Source organism: Meleagris gallopavo, chromosome 20 (assembly GCF_905368555.1).
Source record: "Meleagris gallopavo chromosome 20, MGAL_WU_HG_1.1, whole genome shotgun sequence".
NCBI classification, from domain to species: Eukaryota; Metazoa; Chordata; class Aves; order Galliformes; family Phasianidae; genus Meleagris; species Meleagris gallopavo.
In genome coordinates this window covers 166,602-189,635 of record NC_139423.1, presented here as the reverse complement: position 1 = coordinate 189,635, position 23,034 = coordinate 166,602, and the positions used below count along the sequence as shown (strand labels likewise).

The 23,034-nt window shown below is 45.4% G+C and overlaps 1 protein-coding gene across 9 annotated transcripts in view; it reads left to right on the top strand.

The window, feature by feature from the left end:
- Nucleotides 1-23,034, top strand: part of GAS7 (growth arrest specific 7) — a 120,829-nt gene that overhangs the window by 45,698 nt on the left and 52,097 nt on the right. For 6 of the 9 annotated variants that reach the window (XM_085240166.1, XM_085240165.1, XM_085240170.1 and 3 more), the window contains exons 3-5: nt 16,604-16,675; nt 17,722-17,807; nt 20,621-20,674. In XM_085240166.1, the coding sequence (XP_085096292.1) occupies nt 16,604-16,675; nt 17,722-17,807; nt 20,621-20,674 (212 nt within the window). Of the gene's footprint in view, nt 1-2,031; nt 2,184-16,603; nt 16,762-17,721; nt 17,808-20,620; nt 20,675-23,034 lie in introns of those variants that run through there. The other 3 variants (XM_085240171.1, XM_085240164.1, XM_085240173.1) reach the window with 3 other exon arrangements.

Sequence of the window (23,034 nt, the reverse complement as noted above, 5' to 3'; positions counted from 1 at the left end):
TTGGTCAAACAGAGTAGTTCCCACCCATCTGAGGAAGGAATATTTGCATGCCCATGGGAGTGAGAAAGTCCTTATTTTAATGAAAACAGATGACCGAACTGTCTCTTGGACAAGGAAGGAGTACTGTGAGATTCAAAGTGAAAGATTAAATCTATCTGAACCCCTTTCATACAGCCTGAGAAGGAGACTTCTGGAGCCAAAAAGTTTCCCAAAGCGCTCTGATGAGTGTATGCTTAGATGCAGACTTTCTTGTGGAGGGCTCTCCTTACTAGATACAGCAAGGTATAAGCTATGCTTGGAGAAAGCAGCTGTGTACCACCATGCCAGAAGAGGATAGTGTTTCAGAGCGGTAAGGGAATGAAACAGAACCTTCTAGGTTTTTAGTCTGAGTGATTTAACTGTAATTTTCCTTTTTTTTTTTCACTTCTGTCTTTTGCAAACATCTGTAACTGCTTTGCTGAAACAAGATGTTCTGAATAAAGTGTTTCAGTAGGATCACACATTAACATGGCTGCACTCGAAGGTGAGTTTGGGGCAACTGGATAACAGCAAGGCATTGTTCACTGGAAAGCACAGTAGATGTTTCATCTGAGGGACCTCAACTGGATGCTTTCTGCTTAGTCCCCTCAGTGCCTTCTGCTGCATGGAGTATGTGAAAAGCTGGCACTGAAGGTGCAGATCTTCTGACATGCAGCAGAATGCTGGGACATCTGCTTGAATGGTAAGGGTTCCTAGGTGCCTTGTTACACTGGGCTATACTGAAAATTTAATTTTATGTCTGCTCTATTTCAATCCTTCTGTCAGAGAGAACTTCAGTTTTCAGTCCCAAAGTGAAGTATCTGACTTTAGTTTATGTGTGTCCTCACGGATGTCTCATGTCTCCTGTTACCAGGCTCTACAAAGCTTCTTGTTCAACAATAAAACACATGAAATTGTCCTGGGAAGGTGTCCATGGTCACCGTCTGTGATCGACCAAAGGCAGTTTCACTCCCTAAGTGCTTCTGAAATGCCCTTTGGGGGTTTCCTTCCATTTTTCAATAGTAGATTCTGGGTCTGGATCGGAACCATCTTTTCAAGTCAAGGGTGTCTTCTCCAGGCACTGAGGCACCAAAATTGTCTAAAGATTGGAGATATGTATTTTTCTCTTTATTTTAAATAAGTTAGAATATTCTTCCTACCAGGGCACTTCTCTGTTATTTGCACTGTGCCTCCTACCCACTGAGGCCGAGCCAGGCAGTGAAACTGAAACAAAGGGAAGAAGTTATTTAATTCTGCTAATTCATGCAGAAGCTTCAGAGGATAAACTAATAATAAGTAGAAAAAGCAAATAACTGCCCAGTGGGAGGAGTGGGAGATGCTAGTGTGCTTTCACAGGTAGTGATATGGGGGAAAGTGGCCAGAAAGTGAGTGGAAGGAAGGGTGAACTGTCTCCACGTTAGAGCATCCAGGAAATACTCAGCTCTCCTTGCCTGGGGCCCTGCTTGCAGTTTGTTTGAGGTCTGCCTTGCCCATGTTCCATACATGCCCTGGGGAGCCTGTCCAGCTGCTTCCATCCACAAATGCAGCTGCTCAGCCTCTGCCTACAGGATGCTGTCTCTAATCCCACTTCTGCCAGAGTCGAGAGTTACCCCAACTTGGCCTGCCACAAGACACCTAAACGCTAGTGTTAGGAAGTGGTGTTTTTTTTCTTTTTAACTTCAGTACTGAGGTTAGGAAGTAAATGTAACATTGCATTTTTGGTTGAAAGGTGCTCTACCAGGTCTGAAGCCCATAAAGATCCCAAAGCTTCTGCTTCATTTTTATGTGTGTTTATTGCTATTATGCATATGCCCTGTGGTCATCCTTGTATGTCTCTCATGCATGAGGTAGAGGACAGTCACTTAACTCAGCCATATGCTAACCATATATGGAAGGTCCAGGTATTGGGTTCACTGTCTATCAATTTAACTATTGCATTTGGATATCTCCCGAGTGACAGACATGTCCTTCTCTTGCAGCACTCCAGCTGTCATATGTGCCCGATTATTTGCCCTGCCAGATATATCTCAGAATGGCGTAGACTGGGTCTATTCACCTAATTCAAAGTTGTGGCTGAGCCCTGGGATGGGTGAGAGCACAACATAGCTTCCATCACATGCTCACCATGCTGTGGAGCTGCAGGGCGAAGCATCACCTCACAGAAGGTGAGCACTGGCAGAAGCAGGCTTTCTTGGCAAGGTCACGGCGGTTTTAGCACTTCCATCACTAAGAAGTAACCTGATGAGGCAGGCACCCTCTCAGATGGCAGGATTGTGGCTAAACATCTGTGCAGCCTCCAGGCAGGACAAACACCCACATGCAGCAGGGCAGCTCTGTTACAGGAAGTCAAGTCTTAAAAACAGCAAAGGCAATTTGAAAGCTGGCTGGTGGAAAAGCAAACTAAATAGAAGAAAGACTCTGTGAAGTTACTATAAAGATGCTGCAGAACTGCTGGGAGAATCATATTCAGAAGAGTGGTTCTCAATGGCCCCTTGTCAAGGGAAGTTAGCACTGAAGGAAATCCTGCAGGGACTTCCCTAGGCTTCGTTCTAATCAGTATTTCCAGTAATGAATGGCATGTTGACATTGAAAGTACTTATTCAAATGTTAACTTTAAATGAAGCTGGGAGAGAACATTGTGTACTGCACAGAACAAGCTCAGAATTCAGAATCATGATGCTGAAAGAGTAAGAAACTGCTCAGTAAAGATGTACTTAAGACGGGAGATTTCATCAGAACTGATTAAGTGACAAAGGCAGGCAATGGAGCAGTTTACAGACAAAGATGCAGAAGCTTTGGAGTATCTGAATCTGAGTGCTGGCTAGCAGGTTTGTGCTGTTACAAAAACAACCAGTATTTTCCATTGTATAAATAGGAGTGTTGTCTGTGAGAGTAATCCTTTAACTTTACATGGAAAGTATAAAGCTACTGTTGGAATGTTTTATCTTTTTTTTTGGATTCTACACTCTAAGAAAAATGTAAGCTAGCTATATAAAGCCCAGAAGAAAGCAGCAAGGAAGATGGGAAAGCGTGGCCTGTGTGTGCGTGTTAAGAGGTTGAGTCTGCCCAGTCAGTCCGTGGGCAGCAGCAGCAGCCCCCTAGCCAACTCAGTTTTATAGCTTTTCCGCGCAATGTCAGTGTCGTATGTTGCCCAGTTTGGGTCAGTTGTCCTGGTTCTGTTCCCTCCCAGCTCCTTGTGCCCCCCAGCCCTCCCCCCACTGACAGGACAGTTCAAAAAGCTGAAACATGATTGGCTCTGTGCAATGCAGCAACAACTAAAACTTCAGCATGTTATCAGCACTGTTTTTCTCCTAAAGCCAAAGCATTGCACAGAAGAAAATCTATTCTGTCTCAACTGAAGCCAGGACACTAGGACAAGGAGCAGAAGCTATACAAGTTTTGGTGCAGTGGAGTTCTGGGCTGCTCCCTGTGTGAGCAGAACAGCAGTTCTGCTCCTTCGTCCTGAAAAAAGGTGTTGGATGACCAGTTCCAGTCTGACAAATTGCCTTTCCAAACACTCCTGGCACTGCTACACCAGTCAGCAGCCACCACTTGTCTCCTTCCCCACACTAAACAGAGGGTAGTTTTTTAGATTCACCAGGCTTTATTTTTGTTTATAGCTCAAGCTATTCAGATATGGGAACTCAAGATACACATTCCCATATCTGGGAGGAAATGAGATTTTAGAGACAAGTAACAAGATTCTTACAAGCCTTCAAAATACAGTAGAAGCTGCCACTATTATTCTCCCACAGCTTCATGACCTTCCACATGGTGCTACACGGTATGGATTCTCCCAGTACCCAGTTCAGGCCACCTGGCCTGGCTCTGCCCCATCCCCTGCCCTGTGCCATCATGGCCACAGCTCTTCCCCACTGAGTGGCCTGACCTGCCCTGTCTCGGCTGAAACCAGGACAATATCCACCCTTTATTCCATATCATTTATGTCATACTCAGGCCTCACCCTTTCCCATACATCTCCGTTAATTACAGATACGGTCTTTGGGCCATCCCTCTAAATTGTCTGTTGAGTTCATTTAGTTCATGACTCTGGACAGTCTTTCAATGCAGGATGGATGATGCATGGTGCTGGACTGTTGCATGCTGAAGCCATTTCTGTTTTGGAGTAAAAGGTCAGAATTCATTAATTTGGATGATTGTTACTGTAATATCGTTGATTATGCAGCAACCATAGCAACCATAGTAGTGATGATTTGCACTATTATATAATTATTATTGGCTGTTCTCACCCAGCATCAGATCCCCTTGAGGTTCACACCAGGTTTCCCTGTTCTTCTACATTACTCACCACGTGCATCCAGGTCCTTGAGCAAAAGCCCATGGATGGGCTTGCCTTTGCCTGTGGCAGGAATAACCCAGTCAGTCTTGCCCAGCATGTTTTTCATGTCTACCACAGGAACTTTATCTGCTTATAGAAGTTTGATTGAGCAGGGCCAATTCTATTGGCAGATCCCCAGATGCTGACTAACTAAGTGGCTTTTGCAGAATGTGTGTCCTGGTGCTTGAATGTTGCAGTACCCATCGATCTCAGTTTTTAGTAGTTTTCAGTTGTTTTTAACAGTCCATTGTACTGTTCAGTTTTCCCAGAGGTGAGTGCATGATAGGTGATGAGATACACCCTCTCAATGCCATGCTCTTAGGCCCAGGTACTATGAGGTTGTTTGGGAAATGAGTCCCACTGTCTCACTCAGTTCCTTCTGGGGTGCTGTGTTACCTCAAGACTTGCTTTTCGATGCCCAGGATCGTGTTTTGGGCAGAAGCATGCAGCATGGGTTATGTTTCCAGCAATCTGGTGGTTGCTTCCACTGTTTGTAAGCAGATGGTGCTTGCCATAATGGGTTTGTGGGAGTGTAATATAATCCATCTGCCGGGCCTCCCCGTATTTATATTTCTATTGTTCTCCATACCAAAGAGGTTTTATGGACTTGGCTAGCCTAATTATAGCACATGTATCATGTTCATCCATAACCTGTGCAGTAGTGTCCATGGTCAAGTCCACCCTCAATTCCGAGCCCACCTATATGTTGCATCTCTTCCTTGATGACACTTACGTGATGTAACTTTACAACCATGTTCTCTACCCCAAGCAGCAATGTCTTTCCATAGTGCAGCAGCCCAGATGGGTTTGCCTCTTCACTGCCAGTTGTTCTGCTTCCACTTCTGTAAACACTCCCATAGTGCATTGGTGACCATCCATAAGTCAGTGTAGAGGTAGAACACTGGTTAAGTTCTCTTGTTCAGCAGTATCTAAAGCCAGCTGGATGACTTCTGCAAATTGGCTCAATTTACCTTCTCCTTCAGCAGTTTCTGCAGCTCATCATGTAAGACTGTTCAGCAGCCTTCAACCTCTGACACTTTCCCATGATGTGACAGGACCCATCAGTGAACAGGGCATATTGCTTTTCATTCTCAGTGCATGTCACCTTCTCTGGTGATATTCCAAAATCCTTGCCTTCAGGCTAGCCCATAGTCACTTCCAAGACTCCTGGGTGTCTGGTGTTTTCCTGTTCAAGCCTGATGTATGACAGTGCAACCAACCCACTTACTGCACACAGCATCAGTTCAGTGATGGACGGAGGGGACCCTGCATTTGAATGTCCAGCCCAGCACAGACAGGGTGACAATAGGAGCTCAGGCCCCTTCATATGATGCCAGTATCTCTTTTTCAGTTGGATTATAGCAGGCCTTGGTTCCTTTGTATCTCAACTCCAAAACCCTAGGGATTGACCTTGAGTCTCCCCTGAGGATTTCTGCCAGAGACTCCAGGTGGAGCCATTCTGCCTGGCTGTGGTGTAGAGCATGTTTTTTACATCTTCTCCTGCCCAGACTGGCTGAAGGTCTACTGCATGAACTATCTCCTGTTTAATTTGCTCAAAAGCTGCTGTTGCTCAGCGAGGGCCCCATGTGAAATTTTTGTGGGTCACTTGATAGGAATGGTAATCTGGAATACGCGTTCTCCAAAAACCCACAAGACCTAAGAAAACTTGTGTTTCCTTTTTGCTAGTTTATAGCTATTTTATTGATAACATCCATGGGGATCTGATGACATCCATCTTGCCATTTTATTTCTAAGTACTGGATCTCCTGTGTAGGTCCCTCAGCCTTACTTTGTTTTATGGCAAAATTGGCTTTCAGGATTTGGATTATTTTCTTTCCTTTTTGAAAAACTGCTGCCCTACACGATGACGTTGTCAGTGTATTATAACTGTTCATAAGTTATATAAGTTATATATAACAATATAAGTTGTTCCCCTGTGCTAGGGAAGTGTGGATCAGTCCATGGGAAATAGTTGGGTTGTGCTTCCACTCTGGGACAGTCAATTCCAGCTGTACTGGATGCCCCATCAAGTGAAAGCAAACTGTAGTCTGCACTCTGCTGCCAGAGGAACTGAAGAACTGATATCACACTGGTGATATCAGTTGTGGCTGCCTTTGAGTGTAGTTTATATTGGAGTTCTAGCATGTTTGGTACAGCAGCACCAAAGTGGTGTGACTTTGTGACTTCATTCAGGCCACAGTAGTCTGCTGTCAGCCTCCACTCTCCTTTTGACTTTTTCACTGGCCACATGGGATTAGTGCAGTGAGTCTTACTGATTACTCTTTGTTTCTCCAGTTGACGATTCAGCATATGGATGGGAGTCAGGGAGCCCAAGTTGGTGCAGTACTGCTGCTGGCACACTGTTGTGGTAGTGATCGGCACCTGTTCCTTCAATCTTAGCAATCCCACAACAGAAGAGTCCTCTGAGAGACCAGGCAAGATGAACAGTCGCTCAATGTCCTCCATCTCCAACTTAGCTATACCAAAAGCCCACCAGTACCCTTTTAGGTCCTTAAAGTACCCTCTCCTGAGGTAATCTATACCTAGGATGCACAGAGCTTCTGATCCAGTCGCAGTGGGCTTTTGCTACTTATTTCCAGTCAAGCTCACTTCGGCCTCCAGTATAGTTAGCTTTTGGGATCTGATCCATCTCTCACTTCAGAAATACAGATAGATTCTGCCCCTTTATTGCTTAGTGGCATTAGAGTACACTGGTCACCAGTGTCCACTACAGCCTTATATTCCTCTGGTTCTGATGTGCTATGTCATCAAATCCACATGGTTCAATAAACCCACTTGTCCCTTTCGTCCATCTGGCCGGTTATTGTATTCAACACTCACTTCTCATGAAGGCTTATTATCTACTTCAGAAATAGGATCAGACCATCTTCTTTATCTGGGAGACCGCCTACTGGAAACTGGAGCAGCCATTATCCTGGAAGAATCCCCTTTTTCAGTTTTATTCCTTGCAGTTCACATGGCCTCTAGGGTTGGTGATTTTCCATCCCACTCTCTCATATCCTCTTCATGGTCACGCAGGTAAAACTACAGGATGGCATGTGGTGTGTAACCACTATATTCTCTCTCTCAAGCATAGGAATGCATACTTCTTATAGCTGAGATACTGGTCCATCCAGGTCAGGAGCAAAGCGTATTGCCTTTGAATTGGTTGATCTCTCCAGACAGTTTCTCCACAGCTGAGGCACAAACCTGTAGGGAGAAAAAGATATTTTTTTCATATTGTTGAAGTAACCCAGGTAGTTCATCCACCATTGGATTTTCTTCATCTTTCCAGGTTACTGCTGCTAGTGTGTTGGCATACAGTGATAGTGCACTACCTACAAATTTCCATCACATATGTTGTGGGCATGTGATGTCATCTGGAATTTGAGATTAATGATTGTTCAGGTCAGTATTATACGTCACCTCCATTTTCCATAGTGCTCCACTTGCCTAGGTAACATAGTAGATCTTTATTGAAAGGACATCTTTCCTTCTTGGCTGACGGGAGTCGCCTTCATAGAGTAAAGGCTTGTGTCCCTTTTCCAATTGTTTTGTCAATGCCCTGTTCCCTATACAGGGATCCGAGCTGCCCAATACGTCCAGACTAGGCCCTGTTATGCCAGCACTAGAGCAGCGAGGTGACAGTGTTCTTGCCTGGATGACAGCTGAAGTCTTTTCACATATCTTGCAGCTCACCCATAGTTATCGGTCAATTATTGCCTCCTTTGTGAGTTTTGACTTCCTCATCCTGTCCCTGTGGTAAAAAGACAGGATATGGAAAACACCCTTATGCTTAATTCCTAAACTTCTGAGCCAAAATGACTCCTTCCCAACCTCCCTCCCCTCCCCTGCCATCTCTCCAATTCATTTTTTTTTTACTTAGAAGAAAACTGGAACACGGGAGCTTTTCTTATTTCTTCCTCATCAAATTTGTGCTGACCTTTGTGTCGGCATCACCTCACCAAAGACTGGTGGTTTCCATCTGCACTTCGCCTGGGCTCAGAGTTCTGATCCAATGTTGACCTGTTGGGATAAACTCAAGTCCCAGCCTGGTGAATACCCCAGTGCTCTATGCAGACTCCTCTATCTCTGTCTGTGACTCAGGTGAAGAGTTGTGCTGTGTGGTCTTAATGAAGAGAAGCTATTAAGTGTTTAAATGAATTGCTGCGTACCCCTGTTTGGTCCTTACAGCCCGTGCCCCTTTTACCAATTTGGCTGAGATTGCTTACTGCTCCCTTGCAGCAAGGATGTCCCTTCCCAACACATGTACCATTGCAACAAGTCAGCCAGAAGCTCTGTTGTTCTGCTGGAATTACATTAAACGTGTTTCTCCAGGTTGGTCAGAGTTGCAAAATCACAATGTGTGAAGCTTTCAAAAACTTTCATGTACATGAGCTGAAAGAAGGACTGAGAATAGGAAGAAATCTTGTCTGGGACAGAGTACAAAATAGTGCTAATGTTTACATTCAACCATGAGCGCATCTGAACAACCTCTGGGTGATGTGGAGGCTGGTGCACATGAGATGAAATAATTTCTGCCCTGAGTATCTCCCATCTGGCAGTCAAAGAATTTGCATGTTGATATTTTGTGGAGTTGGCTTCTAGCTTGCATTTTCAGAGCCCAAAGCAAGAAATATAGCACTGTTCTCTTCTGCCCACATTTCTATACAGTGCATCGGATTTGGTTCAGGCAGTGATAGGATTGCTGATGCCTGCATGCAGTTTTCTAGGGATGAGCCTGTCCCCTTTTTCAGGGCTACACTGGTATCATCTGAAACAAGCATATATTTCTACAGTAATTCCTAGTACAGTATTTTCTTACTCATAATAATTGTAGTTCTGCATTGTGATTTCAAATGAGAAGAGATATGAATTGAGGCACAAGGAGACACGATGGGGAAGATAAGTGAAGGGACCAAGAAGCTAAACTTAAACAGTCAAGATGGAAGGATAGAGGTGCTATCTGGTTTCTAATAGGTGTAAGGAACTGTGTACTTCACACAGCCTCTGAAAACTATCTTCAATGCATAGACAATATTCATCCATCTTTAAGAAAATTGAAGAGAGAAATCTCCTCTTCTTTGACTTTCACTTAATCCTCTTTTTGATAGGAAATTGTTCTAAGGCACTGACTGAATTGTGCTGGCATAGCAGAGGAGAATGCACATAATCTGTAAAGGCATGTGGAAAAATTTCCAGGCTTCATAGCATGGTGACATTGGTGTGTTTTTTTGAGTGGAGAACCCTAGAATTACTTTGCTGTGCAAAGTTTGAATGCAGCATGTGTTCAAAGTGCACAACTACTATGTGGTTAAGCATATGGTTGCTCAGTGTTTTGGGAGTGGTTTACTACTGTGTGTGGGTGGTAGATTCAGCTGGAAAATATTTGATGATGCTGAAGAAATTCTCTGATGTACTGCAGCTGTAGTACCTCTTGTATTAGTCAAACAATGCACTCCAGCTACCTTACCCATTACATTAAAGATGACATATACTTATGACACAAGTGCTTGTGTGGCTTGCTGCCATCCTGCATTCTCAGCTAAGGTCAGCTTTTCATGGTGCATCCTTATTTCCAGGCTTTTATTGTCTGTGGTGTTACATTCCCATTTACTGAACAGCTTTTTGTCTCTTGGAAAGCACAAATTTTACTTTCACATTATCTTCATCATAATTAAGACCCATTTATTCTCATCATCACAAAAACAGTCCTTGAGAGGAATCTTGAGAAGTCAAGGACTTCAGAAACTCAGGAGACTGTTCTCTATTTGCCTGAAAGAGTACATATTCCTTAGTATCCTCCTGGTTCTACCAGCCAGCTTTTCTGCTTCTGTTTTCTTAGGTACCCATTCCTACTTATTTTGTTTTGGCATTAACCTTTATTTCACTGAAGCTCCTAATTCCTGGCTGGCCTCTGATCCAGCTGTGTAACCACTGCAACCTGTAGCCTGCCTACCAACCTTAAGAGAATCAGAAATAGCATGTTGCACTTTTCCAGACAGTGCTTGAACACTAGCTGAAAACTCATTGCCATAAAGGTATCACATTTCCATTGCAAAAGTAGTGTTCAATGACCTTAAGCATCCTACAGCTGGTGAATAGCTGGATTCCCTCCATCAAGGATCCTGTTAACTTTGTCTTGTAAGGATGTTTCCCAGTGCACCAAACCACTACCTGCTAAAGCATCTCAGTCTGAGTGGTGAAGAACTGACACATCTAAACCCCCTTGGAATCCACAGCAAGAAGCTGCAATGCTCTTTATCCTAGTTGCACTTTATCCATAGGCCACTGTCGTGTGAATGGTGCCTAGCACAACATGTACAAATAAGAGATAGTCATAGTGGTTATAGTCACGTTTTATGCAATACCATTGCCATTAGGACTCTTCTTTGGTCAGAGAATATACATGGAAACTCAAAGGGACTTATGCATGTTTTGAGGTTCTCCATCCTAAAATTTATCATTTGCTAAATTTATGTCTCATAGCTTCTATGCAGTGCCAGAGCTGAGAGCACTGTAACCTTAGGATGCCACAAGCTCAACTATTCTTTCCTAAAGTACATAATTTTTAAGTATTGTAAGTGGATAAAAAGGATTAAATTAAGAAGCACCGGGTGTAAAGGAAGCCTCCTTGTTGCACTTTAATAAGCCACAGCTTAATTAGAACATGATAGCATTTTTAATACTGCTGCATTTCACTGGGTAATTGGAAGAGACTAAGCAAGAGAATATTGTGACCTGTAATCTCACATTTGCTTTTTCACTGGTGCTGTTGTGAGAAGGGGAAAGAACTTGTTGAATATAGGGATTGGCCAGTGTCTAGACAAAATGTATACAGAATCCATCTGAAATATTGGTTGCTATGCCTCAAGTAAGAGATGGAAGGAACATAACGATGACCTACTCTTGTACTTGTTCTACCTAGTAATTTTCCGTCTCTTTGAGGGAGTTTGGAGGGATTCAGTCTGTAGGTTGAGGTTTTTCTTTTGTATTTCACCAGCCATAGGGAACACCTGCTCAAAAACTTATGGACTGCATTCGAGACACTCTGGAAGCAAGTAAGAGATGACAGGCATTGTTATTATGTCTTTTCTATTGTGTGTCTTCTCTCCTACTGATAAAACCTACCGGTGACAGTCTCCCTCTGATACACTAACCTGCCCTGATAAAGTGGCCTAAATCCTAGAAAATCTAAGCAAGTCACTACCAAGCTTACAGTATTGCAATATCAGGTTTGCTTTTGTGCGTCATGGTCTTTGCAAAAGGAGGATATGTTACAGGTCCCCATGCTCATTTTAAAAGATACTTTGAAAGATGAAATAAGGACTTTGTCAGTAGCTTTTCCCATGCAGTTGAGGTAGTAGCAACATTCCTATCAACACAGAAAATTTCAAGAAATTTTGTTTCCACTGCAATGTTGAGAACCATTATTTTGAGAATAAAAGCTATATTGCAGCCTCAGTCTCTGCATTGAAATGCCTGTAGCAATTGAGTTGGATTTGAGATCTGAGACTGCAGCTCCTGCTGAACTAATTCATGTACTACATCAAGCTCTAATTTCAGCACTTAAAAGATTGAATCTCATAGTTCATGCAGGTGCAGAGAGATTTGCATCTGTCATTCTGCGTTCTTTTCCTGTCCCTTTAAATTAAGTATGAAGATGGAAGTGAAGATCAGGGCCTTGGAAGGCCCATGGGCTAGTGTTACCTTGGCGAGCAATGGGAACACAGCGTGTAGAGGACAGTGCTGCCATGCAGAATCTCATGCACAGGGTGGTAGGTTGTGCCCTTTAAGCCGTTGTTACCACAGCCATGTACTGCAGGGCTCAGTGGGTCAAGATGTTAGAGCACAAAGAAGAAACAGCTGCTGTGATGAACTGGGAGATCAGAAAGGGAGAGCCAGAATCCAATTGTGCACTGTCTCTGTGAACTGGTGAGACCTCCTCATTCAAATTATATGAAATCTCCTTGTGCTATACGTTCTCTATAGAACAGAAGAAAAATATTTTCATTATACTCTCATTCACCTATTCCTTCTGCTTCTAAAGTGTTGAATGTTTTACCCTGGTCTTAGGGCATTACAAATCATTTCCCCTCCTTTCACGCACAACCCTACATGTTTCCTCTGCCTTTCCTTAGGGCTGTTTTCCCCCTCTCACAATATCAAGGAGTGAAGCATCCTTAAGCCTTTTCTGACTCATCACAAATGAGAGGAACATCTTAGCAAGAAAGGCAAAGATGCAAGAGCACTGACAGCAGTCTGTCTCCTTCTGCTTGGTGAGGTGGCCTCCAATCAAAGCCAGGTGAAGCATGGCAGTGCCAGGTGGCCTGGAGGTTTGGACTGTCGAATGCGGTGCTGTGCAGTTAAAGAAAACCTGTTTTCAGAGCAGGCGTGTTTACACTCCCTTTGACTCACAGGACCAACCAAATTTTGGACTATAAGGAGCCACAAACAGGCAGCAAACCTTGCCAGAAAGGCAACACAGCAGGGCATAAGCAATTCAGGACATTCTTCGAATGCGCTGATGGTAACTTCCTTCTCGAAGAGACAGAGGAACCAGCAAGTAGGTGCTCTGCTGGACCTCATTCTCATCAAATGGAGAAGTTGACGCAGAATGTGAAGCTCAAGGCCAGCCTTGGCTGCAGTGATCATGAAATAGTAGAGTTTAAGATCCTTAGGGCAGCAAAGTGAGCACACAGCAAGCTTACTACCCTGGGCTTCAGGAGAGCAGATTTGGTCCAGTTCAGGGATCAGCTGTCCAGTGAAGTTCCCACTGACTAGATAAGAGGAAACATAACACCCATTTTTAAAAAGGGAAAAAATAAGAGAGGGCTCTAGGAAGACCTTATGATGGCCTTTCATTACTTAGAATTGGCCTACAAGAAAGCAAGCGAAGGACTCCAGGGAGTGTAGTGTTAGGACATAGGGTAATGGCTTTGACCTAGAAGTTAAAGGGGAGATTGAATTCGATGTGAAGAGGAAATTCTTTACCCAGAAGCAACGAGGCCCTGGCACTGCTGCCCAGAGAAGTGAGAGTCGCATCCCTGGAAGTGTTCAAGGCCAGGCTGAATGGAGCCCTGGGCAGTCTGAGCTAGTGAGTGGCAGCCAGCCCATGGCAGGAGCTGGTGCTGGAAGGCTGTAAGGTCCCTTCCAACCCAACTGTTCTGTAATTCTCTGATTTCACTTTGAGTAAGTGGCTTTCTACTGCCTTGCTTTTAGTAATTAATTTACAAATATCTCCTATGCCTCCATTTCAGGCCTGTAAGACTTCTTTCTGTTCACAGAGCTCCTTCACAGTCCAGAGAGTGACAAAGAAACTAGTAATTATTTTTTCCACTCTCTGACTAAACAGAATAATTATCATGTGACTGATAAAGGAGAATAGAACTTGTCAGTTTTCATCTGCCAGTGCTACATTACACTCTATTCATAGAGTAAGAGGTTTTAGCTTGTTGCTGTCATCTTGTCTGGAAGATTGGATGGGATATAAAATACTGATTGATACTGAATATATTCCTAAAAGGAAAGTCCATTGTTCACCACAGGATTACAGCTAGTTTTCCAGGATCAAAATCTGTATTTGATAATCTGGTTCAAGCGGATGTCTTGGCTGTATTAGACAAGATGCTCTCTCTCACCAAGTTTTCTCTTTGTGGTTGTGGAAAAACATCATTTTTTCCCTACACGTGTTCACTTCTAATAATGACTAAACTGCCGAGAAATTCATAATGTTGCAATTTCATCTTGGCAAATGTGATAGCTGTGGCTTGCAGAAGGTGGTAGCACAGCAGTACAAGCAGTACTGGTTTAGGATCATTCTACTTGTTCTTGTGCAACTGCAATATCACTATTAATGTGTGCACAGAAAGGGATTTTCTTTCATCTCAGCTTTCATCTCAGCATCTCAGCATTCTTTCATCTCAGAAAACAAGAGAGGTTTAAAACATTCTTCTTGTTCTTTTAATTTCCTGTCCAATAAAACTGTTCTATTTTATACTTTTTTTTTTTTTTTTTTTTTTTTTTCAATATGCATTGTTCTACAGTCAACTTCTGTATTTTGAAAATATTCTGCAAGCTGCTTTGGATCACATTCACAACTATGCTAACTGCTGAGCAATGGACTTGTACGTACAAAATTTCTGCCTTCAGGTTATGTATCTGGAGTTTTTGTATGGCAGACCAGCTCCACAACAACCAGCAGGCAAACCAGAGACCACTTACTAGAAGCAGCTGGGAAATTCTGAACAACTAATTATGTTTCAAATTTATTTGTTAGGTTTAAGTCCATTCCTCTGTCTCAAAAATGCTAAAGCTACGCTTGCATAAAATATATATGAAAGTAACTGAAGTAACTTCTTACTGCTAATGTCCAAGTCAGTTATGATAAAAACATATTACCCTGTGGATTCCATGTTGGCATTGAGTGGACATCACAATCCCTCTGTACAAAGTTGCTCCTAAACTTCCAAGAACTTGTCTTCAAGTCAACTCATTTATAGTATTCAATAAACAACTACTTTAGAATATTAGAAAAAAATACTAAAAATGTGAGAAGCATATTCTACTGTTCACTTTTAAAATACAATAAATATAAATCGGATTTTACCTATTTAACCACATACAGGCATGTTTTAAGCCAAGCTGACTCAGAAAAGACAACTCATATCACTTGATTTTCCTTCTGTTTATTTAACACATTCCAATCCTGCCTCATTGGCCAAGAGTGGAATTCATTAAATCGCTACCCAATTCACAAAAATCTGAGCATAATTTAAATATTTCCTCAGTGATTCATCAAAGCTTCCAGTCCACCAGGCTTTCCACTTGCAAGAGAAAAAAACAGTCAAAATATTTTGATTTGCCAGAAAAATAAGAAGAGAGGGGCAAAGCAAGCAGCAGATGTGTATCTTCAGGGATGTGAGCACCATAGGTTTGGGGGTGCAGCACCTTCGCCCTTCTGGGGTCTGCAGTTCCTGAACTGAAGAATTTGGGATCCCTTTTTCTGAAATGAGGAGCCTAAAGCAACACTTAAGTAAATGCTTATAGCAAAGGAGTTGGAACTAGATGATCTTGAAGGTCCCTTCCAACCCAAACCATTCTGTGATTCTATGACTGTGTTGAAGGCCTTGTGCAAATCCAGCTAGATGACATCAGTTGCCTTTTCTTTGTCCACCAATGCTATCTCTCCATCTCAGTGATGTTTCCTAGTCACAACCTCATGTGACTTAGCTTGTGAGACCAAGAGCAGATAGCAGTCCTCTGGCTTTTTCATATCTGGTATCCCCTTCCTGATGTCCTGAATGCAAGCATGTTGTCACTTGCCAGTTCCCATCCAGAATACTGACATGCAGGATTTCAGGCTTTGGCAAGGTTGGATTGCTCCTGAATGGGTTTTGTGCATCACAGTTTGAAATGAAGTGGTTGATGCTTTGACTTGCTTATTTTCTTAGTTGATATTGCCTGGCAGCCAACAGTATTTATTTTTGTTTGATACCAACATGTTCTATAGATAGGAATGCTGGCTTGGGCTTTATAGCTACACTTTTAGAGAAGCTGCTATTCTCATTCCACTATCTGCCATTTGCAACTTTAATGACATTTTGCAATAAAATCCTCTTTGTTTAGCATATGGCTAAAGACAATTTTGTGTTTGCTAAGAAAATGAGCAAAATGGCTAACTAGAGGAGAAAAGAGGGAAAAAGCAGCAGCAGTCTTTTGAGTATCAAAAGTGGTGTGACATGCATTTGTTACGGGACCCAAGTGGAATTTGCTGGGACAGTAGCCTTTTTTGAGGGGGAAAGTGTTGTAGTCTGTGTTCCTGTCGCTAAACTGTCATCTTTGAGTCCCAGCTGTGTTCCACATGGAGAGCAGGGACAAAGGCAGTCCCTGTCCCCAGACTGTGCTCTGTCAGACTAGCTGCTGTGCCTACACAGGCCACAGGTAGGGCCCAGTCTGGGCTTGCTGTAATCTACTTAGAAGTGCTGCCTGCATGGGTTGTGGCAGCAGCTCACAGTGAGTGAGCATCTTCCACTTGCCACTGATCTCAGCTAGCTGCTGAGGAGTGGGGCTGAGAAGGAAAGGCAAAGGCATGAGGGAGGAGATGAGCACCAGGGGACATAGACACCCTCCTCATGGGGTGCAGCCCTGGAGTGGAGAACACTGAGGGTCAGAGCCATTTGTGTGCCACAGGCACATGATGCTTTTGGCCTCTGTCACCCTTATGCTGCTGTTTCCCTCCAACAGAGACAACCTGGGAGCGGCCAAGCAGTGTGCCTGGGACCCCGAAGAGCCCTGTGACACAGCAGAGCCCAGCAGGTACTGTGTATTGCCATTCCTGAGCACTGCATTGGATGAATCGCCTTCTCTACCAGCCAGCAACGCAAACAAAAATGCTCTGATAGGTGGGATTTGTATTTCATGTACATAGTCCTGAAGCAGAACAATCGTAGTTGGGGGTCTTCATTCCAACCCATCCCACCACCCTTTGTTTCCAAACAATGGGTCTCTTGGCTTGCCCCATGTACCTGCTCAGGTCTAAGGTGGTCCTGGGGCGCAGAGGCCAACAGGGGCTGCCAGCTCTGGGGAGCACATCTGCCTCTCCCTCCTGCTTTCTGCAGCTGTGGGAGCAGCAGGTGCAGGGAATGTGGGCTGCCTGCAGCTGCACCCTGCACATCATGTGTGCACAAGGACTCTGTTAACACTTGGTAGCTGCAAGGCTGTCCATTTGGCCACTGGGGGGATCACATAACAAAATCAGCTAAAAAGCTGCAGGGGCTGCACAAAGATAGAGTAAAGCAGAAACTGCATTAGAATAACTGCATTAGCAGCTGACTGTAAACAAGTCTAAAGAATGTCTCCAGCCAATTTTTGGTCAAACTGATGCAGGTCTTCATTGACTGAGCTGAGTGGGAAGTATGCTTGAACACTGTGTGTTTTGTTGTTACCAAAGGCTATAACATAGCTGCATTTATCCCTAATTTGAGCTCATTATTTTCCAAACATACAGCTGTGTATATAAACCATAAACATCTTACAAGCATGCTTTCTTGGCATCAACATCCCATCTCCCTGAAAACCCTGCTTTTTACATACCCTGCTTCTTCAATCACATAATTTTACCAAACTGCAGGCTGCAGGAACTATTTGGCATTTTGGAGCCTCTTTTTTTGACTCTTGCAACTCATTCAGTCATAACTGCTGATAAAAGCCTCCTGCAGGATGCTGAGGGCAGAATGGGCCTATGGGCTGAGTTTCAGTACAGTATGCAAACTGATATTCAATTACATGACTTGTTTTTAAAATGTGTAATTATACATCTGCAACCTGCGGCAAGCCTGCTCACTTCTTACGTGTCCTTACAGTGAATGGCTATCACATTTCTGGGACCCCGGTACACCAACTAGATTCCACTCACATGAATCTCCGAAAAGCCAGTGGGGACCCCCAGGTAAGTTTTGGGGAAAAAAGTCCAAGCAGTGATATCCAGACAAGTGGATGTCTGCTTAAGCAGACTGGGAGTCTGCTAGAGTAGGATGTCAAGAGGCATTTTATTTAAGAAACTGTCAAATCAGTCAGATTCATTGCATCTAGAAAAGTCACTCTTTGTATTCTACTGATAAAACAGTACAAAATACCAAAATACTTTGAATTTTTGTGTCCTATCGCTACTTTCTGAAAATTCCCTGAGGCCACTTCAGTCACCATTAACAAATGTCCTGCCATTTCAGCCTGAACTCCATGCTTGTCTCCAGCACAGTCCTCTCTAGACAAGAACATCCGCCCATGCCTCTATCTTATCATGTTTTCTTGCAGCCTTCCCTCCCGAAGACATTATTCACAAAGAATTTGAGGGAAACTATTTTCTGAATTACTTCATCCATGTCAGTGTGTCCTTTCACAGGCCCTCCTCTGTGCCTTTCACAGCCCGTGCCGCACCCATCATCACCTTGGGCTAGTGTTCAAGATGCTGACTTGTTGACTGTCTCCCTCATCTGTTTGACTAAATTTTCACTCGATATTTCTGTACTGCTGATTTTACCACTTCTTGTCTCCAGGAGAGTCTTCCCTGCAGATCTGCAAATGCAGCACAGGGCCCTCTTCTAGCTCCTCCTGTGAGATGCTTCATTCCCTGCCAAAACAGCAACAGCTGAGCAGTGTTGCTGGGTTGCACTCCTGGTGAGTTGTGCTTCCCAGTCTGCTGGCTGGGAAAAAGGGCACAGGACCTCAGTTCTGTTTCATTTCTTTACTAGCTGCTAGGTTCTTCTGCAAAGCAGCTATTAGAACACTCCCTACAAAATGTGTGTTTTGTGTATAGTTTCCATGCTGAACTGCACTGCCCCAGTGTTCCTCTGAAGCCCTATTTCTTGGTCTAAATTTTATGTTGTCTGCCAACTGCCCACTTTGCTTTTACCATCTCTCTTACCCCTTCTAGGCACTGGCCCTCAGTGCTGTGCACTGCACCAGCAGTGCTCTTTCAGCTGAGCCTGTATTTCTGGGTCCCTTTCCCCATGGATTCATGGCATTTCCCATGACACAGTCTGTCATTTCAGGCTCCATGTCCATGACCAACATCTCTCACTTAACTGACCTGCACTGTTTCCTCTCTGAGCATCTTACACAGGCTGGAGGTGGAACACCAATAGAAATTCAAAACTATTTTAATAACCTCCACAGCTGTTGGTGGACACCTCTGTTCACCCACCTGCTGCATCTCCTTCAGATAACCCAGATCAACTTGCAGGCTCTGACTTCCTTTAAAATAAGCAGTTTAAATTCTTGTGCAACAAATGCCATTTTCTGAAGGTATCTGTTTCATCTACCAGCAAGTCAGAATAACTGACTTCCCCAGAGCTTTATTTCTAATATTCGCTGTTTTTGTGGTGCTGTGTCTGACTCAGGTAAATCTTTTAGACTCAAGTCACCTTTGTGCTCAAATTCACTTTAAAGATACACAGTTTCCATGCACTTCTCAGCTCTGCTGAGCTGACTCAGCCACAGGGCCTACAGGAGTCCTGTTCATGATTTCCTTCATTCACTTCAATGGCCTCCGTCACACTTTCTTTCCATTACTCTTTAATTACCAGTTTTCCCAAACTCAGGTCTTCATTCATGCCTCGAACCTGCACTGGATCTGTAACAAGGTACTGCTGCCATTATCCCTGAGAGCAGCTTGTGTCCGCGCCCATGTGGGAGACAGCTTTTCCTGGGAGCAGTGGATGCTTTTGCAGAAGAGTCTTTAGTGAGGAAAATGTCTGCTGTGTGCAGGTTGCAGGAAGGGGATTTTTCTACAGCCATTCTCCAGACCCCAGACTCTGGCTCAGTTGGGCCAACTCCAGTCCCCATTCCTGGGCCATATCTGTCACAGTGCCATGACTGTGCAGCTGCTCCCAGCAGCACGGCGTTCTCCTGCAAGAGCCATTTCCAGGCATGCTGCAGGACCTGGGCAGCAGCCACCACGCAGGCAAATGCTCGGGAAAGCCCTGCCACAGCTCTCGGAAACAGGTCAAGGGGGAAAGAGCTACAGCCGAGCACAAAGCGGTGCCGTGCCGGGCGCGGAGCCAGGCCTTGTTTACCACTTCCTAGACGGCAGCGCCGCGCTGCCCGCTCCGATGAACGGTCGCAAACGGAGCGGCAGAACAGCGGCAGCCTTTGGACACCGATCTCGGGCTGCAGCTCAGAGTAAACGCGCTGCTCAGGGGCTGCAGCAGAGCCCCGGGTGACTCAAAGCGTTCCCTCCACACTGCCCCGCGTCATCCGCAGCCGCCGGGCACAGCACGGGGCCGCGGTGGCGGTCCTGAAAAGGGGTGGGTGGCTCCGCCCCGCTTACGGCACTGCGGGCCGCACTCCCGCCCCGGCCCCGCTGGGCGCTGGCCGACCTCGCAGCTCAGAGGAGCGCGAGGAGCGCGGGGCGTCGCCGCGCTGAGTGTCCGATCGGAACACGGCGGACAGCCCAGGCCGGCCCGGCCCGGCCGGCAGAGGCGAGGGGGCGCGGTTCTGGCTGCCGGCGACGCCGCCTCCCGCGCCGCCCCGCGCCGCCCCGCGCCGCCCCGCGCCGCCCCGCGCCGCCCCGCGCCGCCCCGCGCCGCCCCGCGCCGCCCCGCGCCGCCCCGCGCCGCCCCGCGCCGCCCCGCGCCGCCCCGCGCCGCCCCGCGCCGCCCCGCGCCGTTGGGCCATGGGGTCCGCCTAGCCCCGGCACGGCCCGTGCCCGCCATGCTGGGCTCCGAGCGCGCTCTCGATGATGACATCCGCTTCTCTCCACAGGTCCCGGGGTCCCCGGCGGCGCCGCGGAAGCAGAGCAAGGAGAGCAGCCTGACGGTGAGTCCGGCCGTGCGGCGCTCCGGGGCGGCGCGGGGCGCGGTGCCCGCCCGGGACGGGGCGCTGCGGGAGCTGCTCCGGCGGGAGTAGTTCTGCTCTGTTTAAACACCACGTCCGGGGGTCCAGAAAGGCTGCGGGATCTCCGTTGCGAAGGATGGAGCTCCATCCCCGGGACGGGTTCGGTGATCCTGCAGGGGCCCTTCCAGCTCAGGATGTTCTGTTCTGGCTGTCCCACGGGATTCTCAAAGTGCGATTCCTGTCTGATTTCTCCCTTTGATTCTGGGGTTCTGGGATGAGCAGCAGGTGAGGAGGTACCCAAAAAGAGAGCTAACTGCGAATCCTGACCAAACACGCTCTTCTGTGGGTTGCTGCCCGGGCCTGGTTTGCCCCGATGCTCAGAGAAGCAGCAAAGGGTGAGAAATGGTTTAAGGATGGGGGTCACAGCCCTACGGGAGAACTTTGAACACTTTTCTGATGCTCAAAGAGGCATCAGAAGATGTTTTTCCTTGCTAGAGTGTCCAGTTGAAGATTTCTGGTAAAGGCAGAGATTTTAGGTACAGGAATGAAGTGATCATTAAATTTGCTTTGATTAATTATATATAGTTGACAAGATGTTTGCAGTGTGATGTTTACAAACACTGATGAATTCTGCAGGACTTGTGACTCCATCTGGAACACAGCTTACAATTCTGGACTCATCGGTATATGACAGATGTTTGAAATTGGGAAGGAAATCAAAACACATTTGAAGTGACTGGGCGTGCCATGATCTATTGAATAGGAAATAATAAAGATAAATGAAAAGATAGACAAATTGCAGTGGTAAAGGAGAGGGAGTAAAGGTGTCTCCACTACCTATGCTGCTCACATTCTGCTCCCTGTTCAGGTGTGGGGCAGGACGGCAGCAGGCTGTGTGGGTAGCCCTGAGGGTGCAGACATGGTCTGTGTGTGCTGCACAGAGCAGCACGTAAGTTAGAGCACCTGTGTCTGTGAAAGACTGGCTTTGTACCTGGTATGGAGACAGCTGCTCATTGGGGGTGCTTTTCCATGTCATATTTGCTGGCCTGTGTGCTGTCTGGTAGCATCTGCAAAGTGATCAAGTGTTGTGTGTTATGTTATGTAAGGGTCACTGTGTGCCTTCCTCCAACAGAAATCCACAGCTTTCAAGCACAACACATCAGACAGGCAGAACCAAGCTAATTTTAACAGCCACTTGCTTCAAGCCACTGCCTGCGTCAAGGAAGCATTATGAAAAATAACATTCTCAGATGGACTGTAAACTGTAAAGCAATGTAAATTCCCTCTCTGCTTCCCCCTCCCCAGATTTTTTATTTGTTCAGCACTGCTCCAGCTGGCATTGGGATGCTCTGGTTAACAGGGCTGCAGGGCATGTCCTTAGCTTGTTGTTGAACCTTTTGCAGAGGATTTTTGTCATCAATTTGGGTTTCCAAGTCTGTCAGACCCCCATTCAAACAGAAACCCAGTGATAGGGAAGCTGCAAACATTGGGTCGTGACACCTGATCAGCAGCTGCAGCCCAGTGCTCTGTTTTACTGCTTTCCTCAGGTCTTCCAACAAATGCAAGTGCTTTCTCTATGTTCAAAGAGCACGGACTTACTCTTTCATCTGGCAGTCCTGAAGGCAGGTGTGAGCTGGAGTACGTGTCCCATAGGAAGAAGGGTATGGTATTCTCAGTAAATGAATGTTACTAGCACTAAGAATCTGTTTTCCCTGGAAAGGAGACCCTGATGGGTTATAAAATAGGCTGTTACAAATCTGCCATTTGCACAAATTATTGTTGCTCTTAAGGAAGCAAAAGTGCAGTGCTGTGGTCCACATTGATTTTTGCGCAGAGTTTTAAGGTGCATTTACCAGCTTCAGCGTGGATTTTTCCTGTCTGATTTCTGAAGAGATGTAGATGAGGGAAGGCACAGTGCAATATTGTGTACAAGGGAGAATAGAATTGTATTTCACCTGAAGAGCAAGAAACCTTCTGAGCATGTCTGATGATACGGTAGTTTCTGAGCATGGATTTCTTTCTAAAGAATGTTTTAGTGCTGAATGAAGGTAAGACATGACTTGGAAAATGATGGCGTTATTTTGCTTACATTGGACAACGAAATGAACGTGTGCTGTGAATGGGAAGAGGGGCAGCCTGCATGCAGTAGCTTAGCATTTTGTGCATCTGACATAAAGAAATTAACATAGCGTGAGGCTGCCCATTCAGCAGTGTTCTCTGCTCTGCCCTAGGGTTGACAGCATGGCAGAAGCTATCAAAAATCCACTGCTTTGGTGCGCGCTGAGCAAATTGTCTCTAGACATTTCTACAGATACATGAATGAAGAAGCTTCCTAAACACTT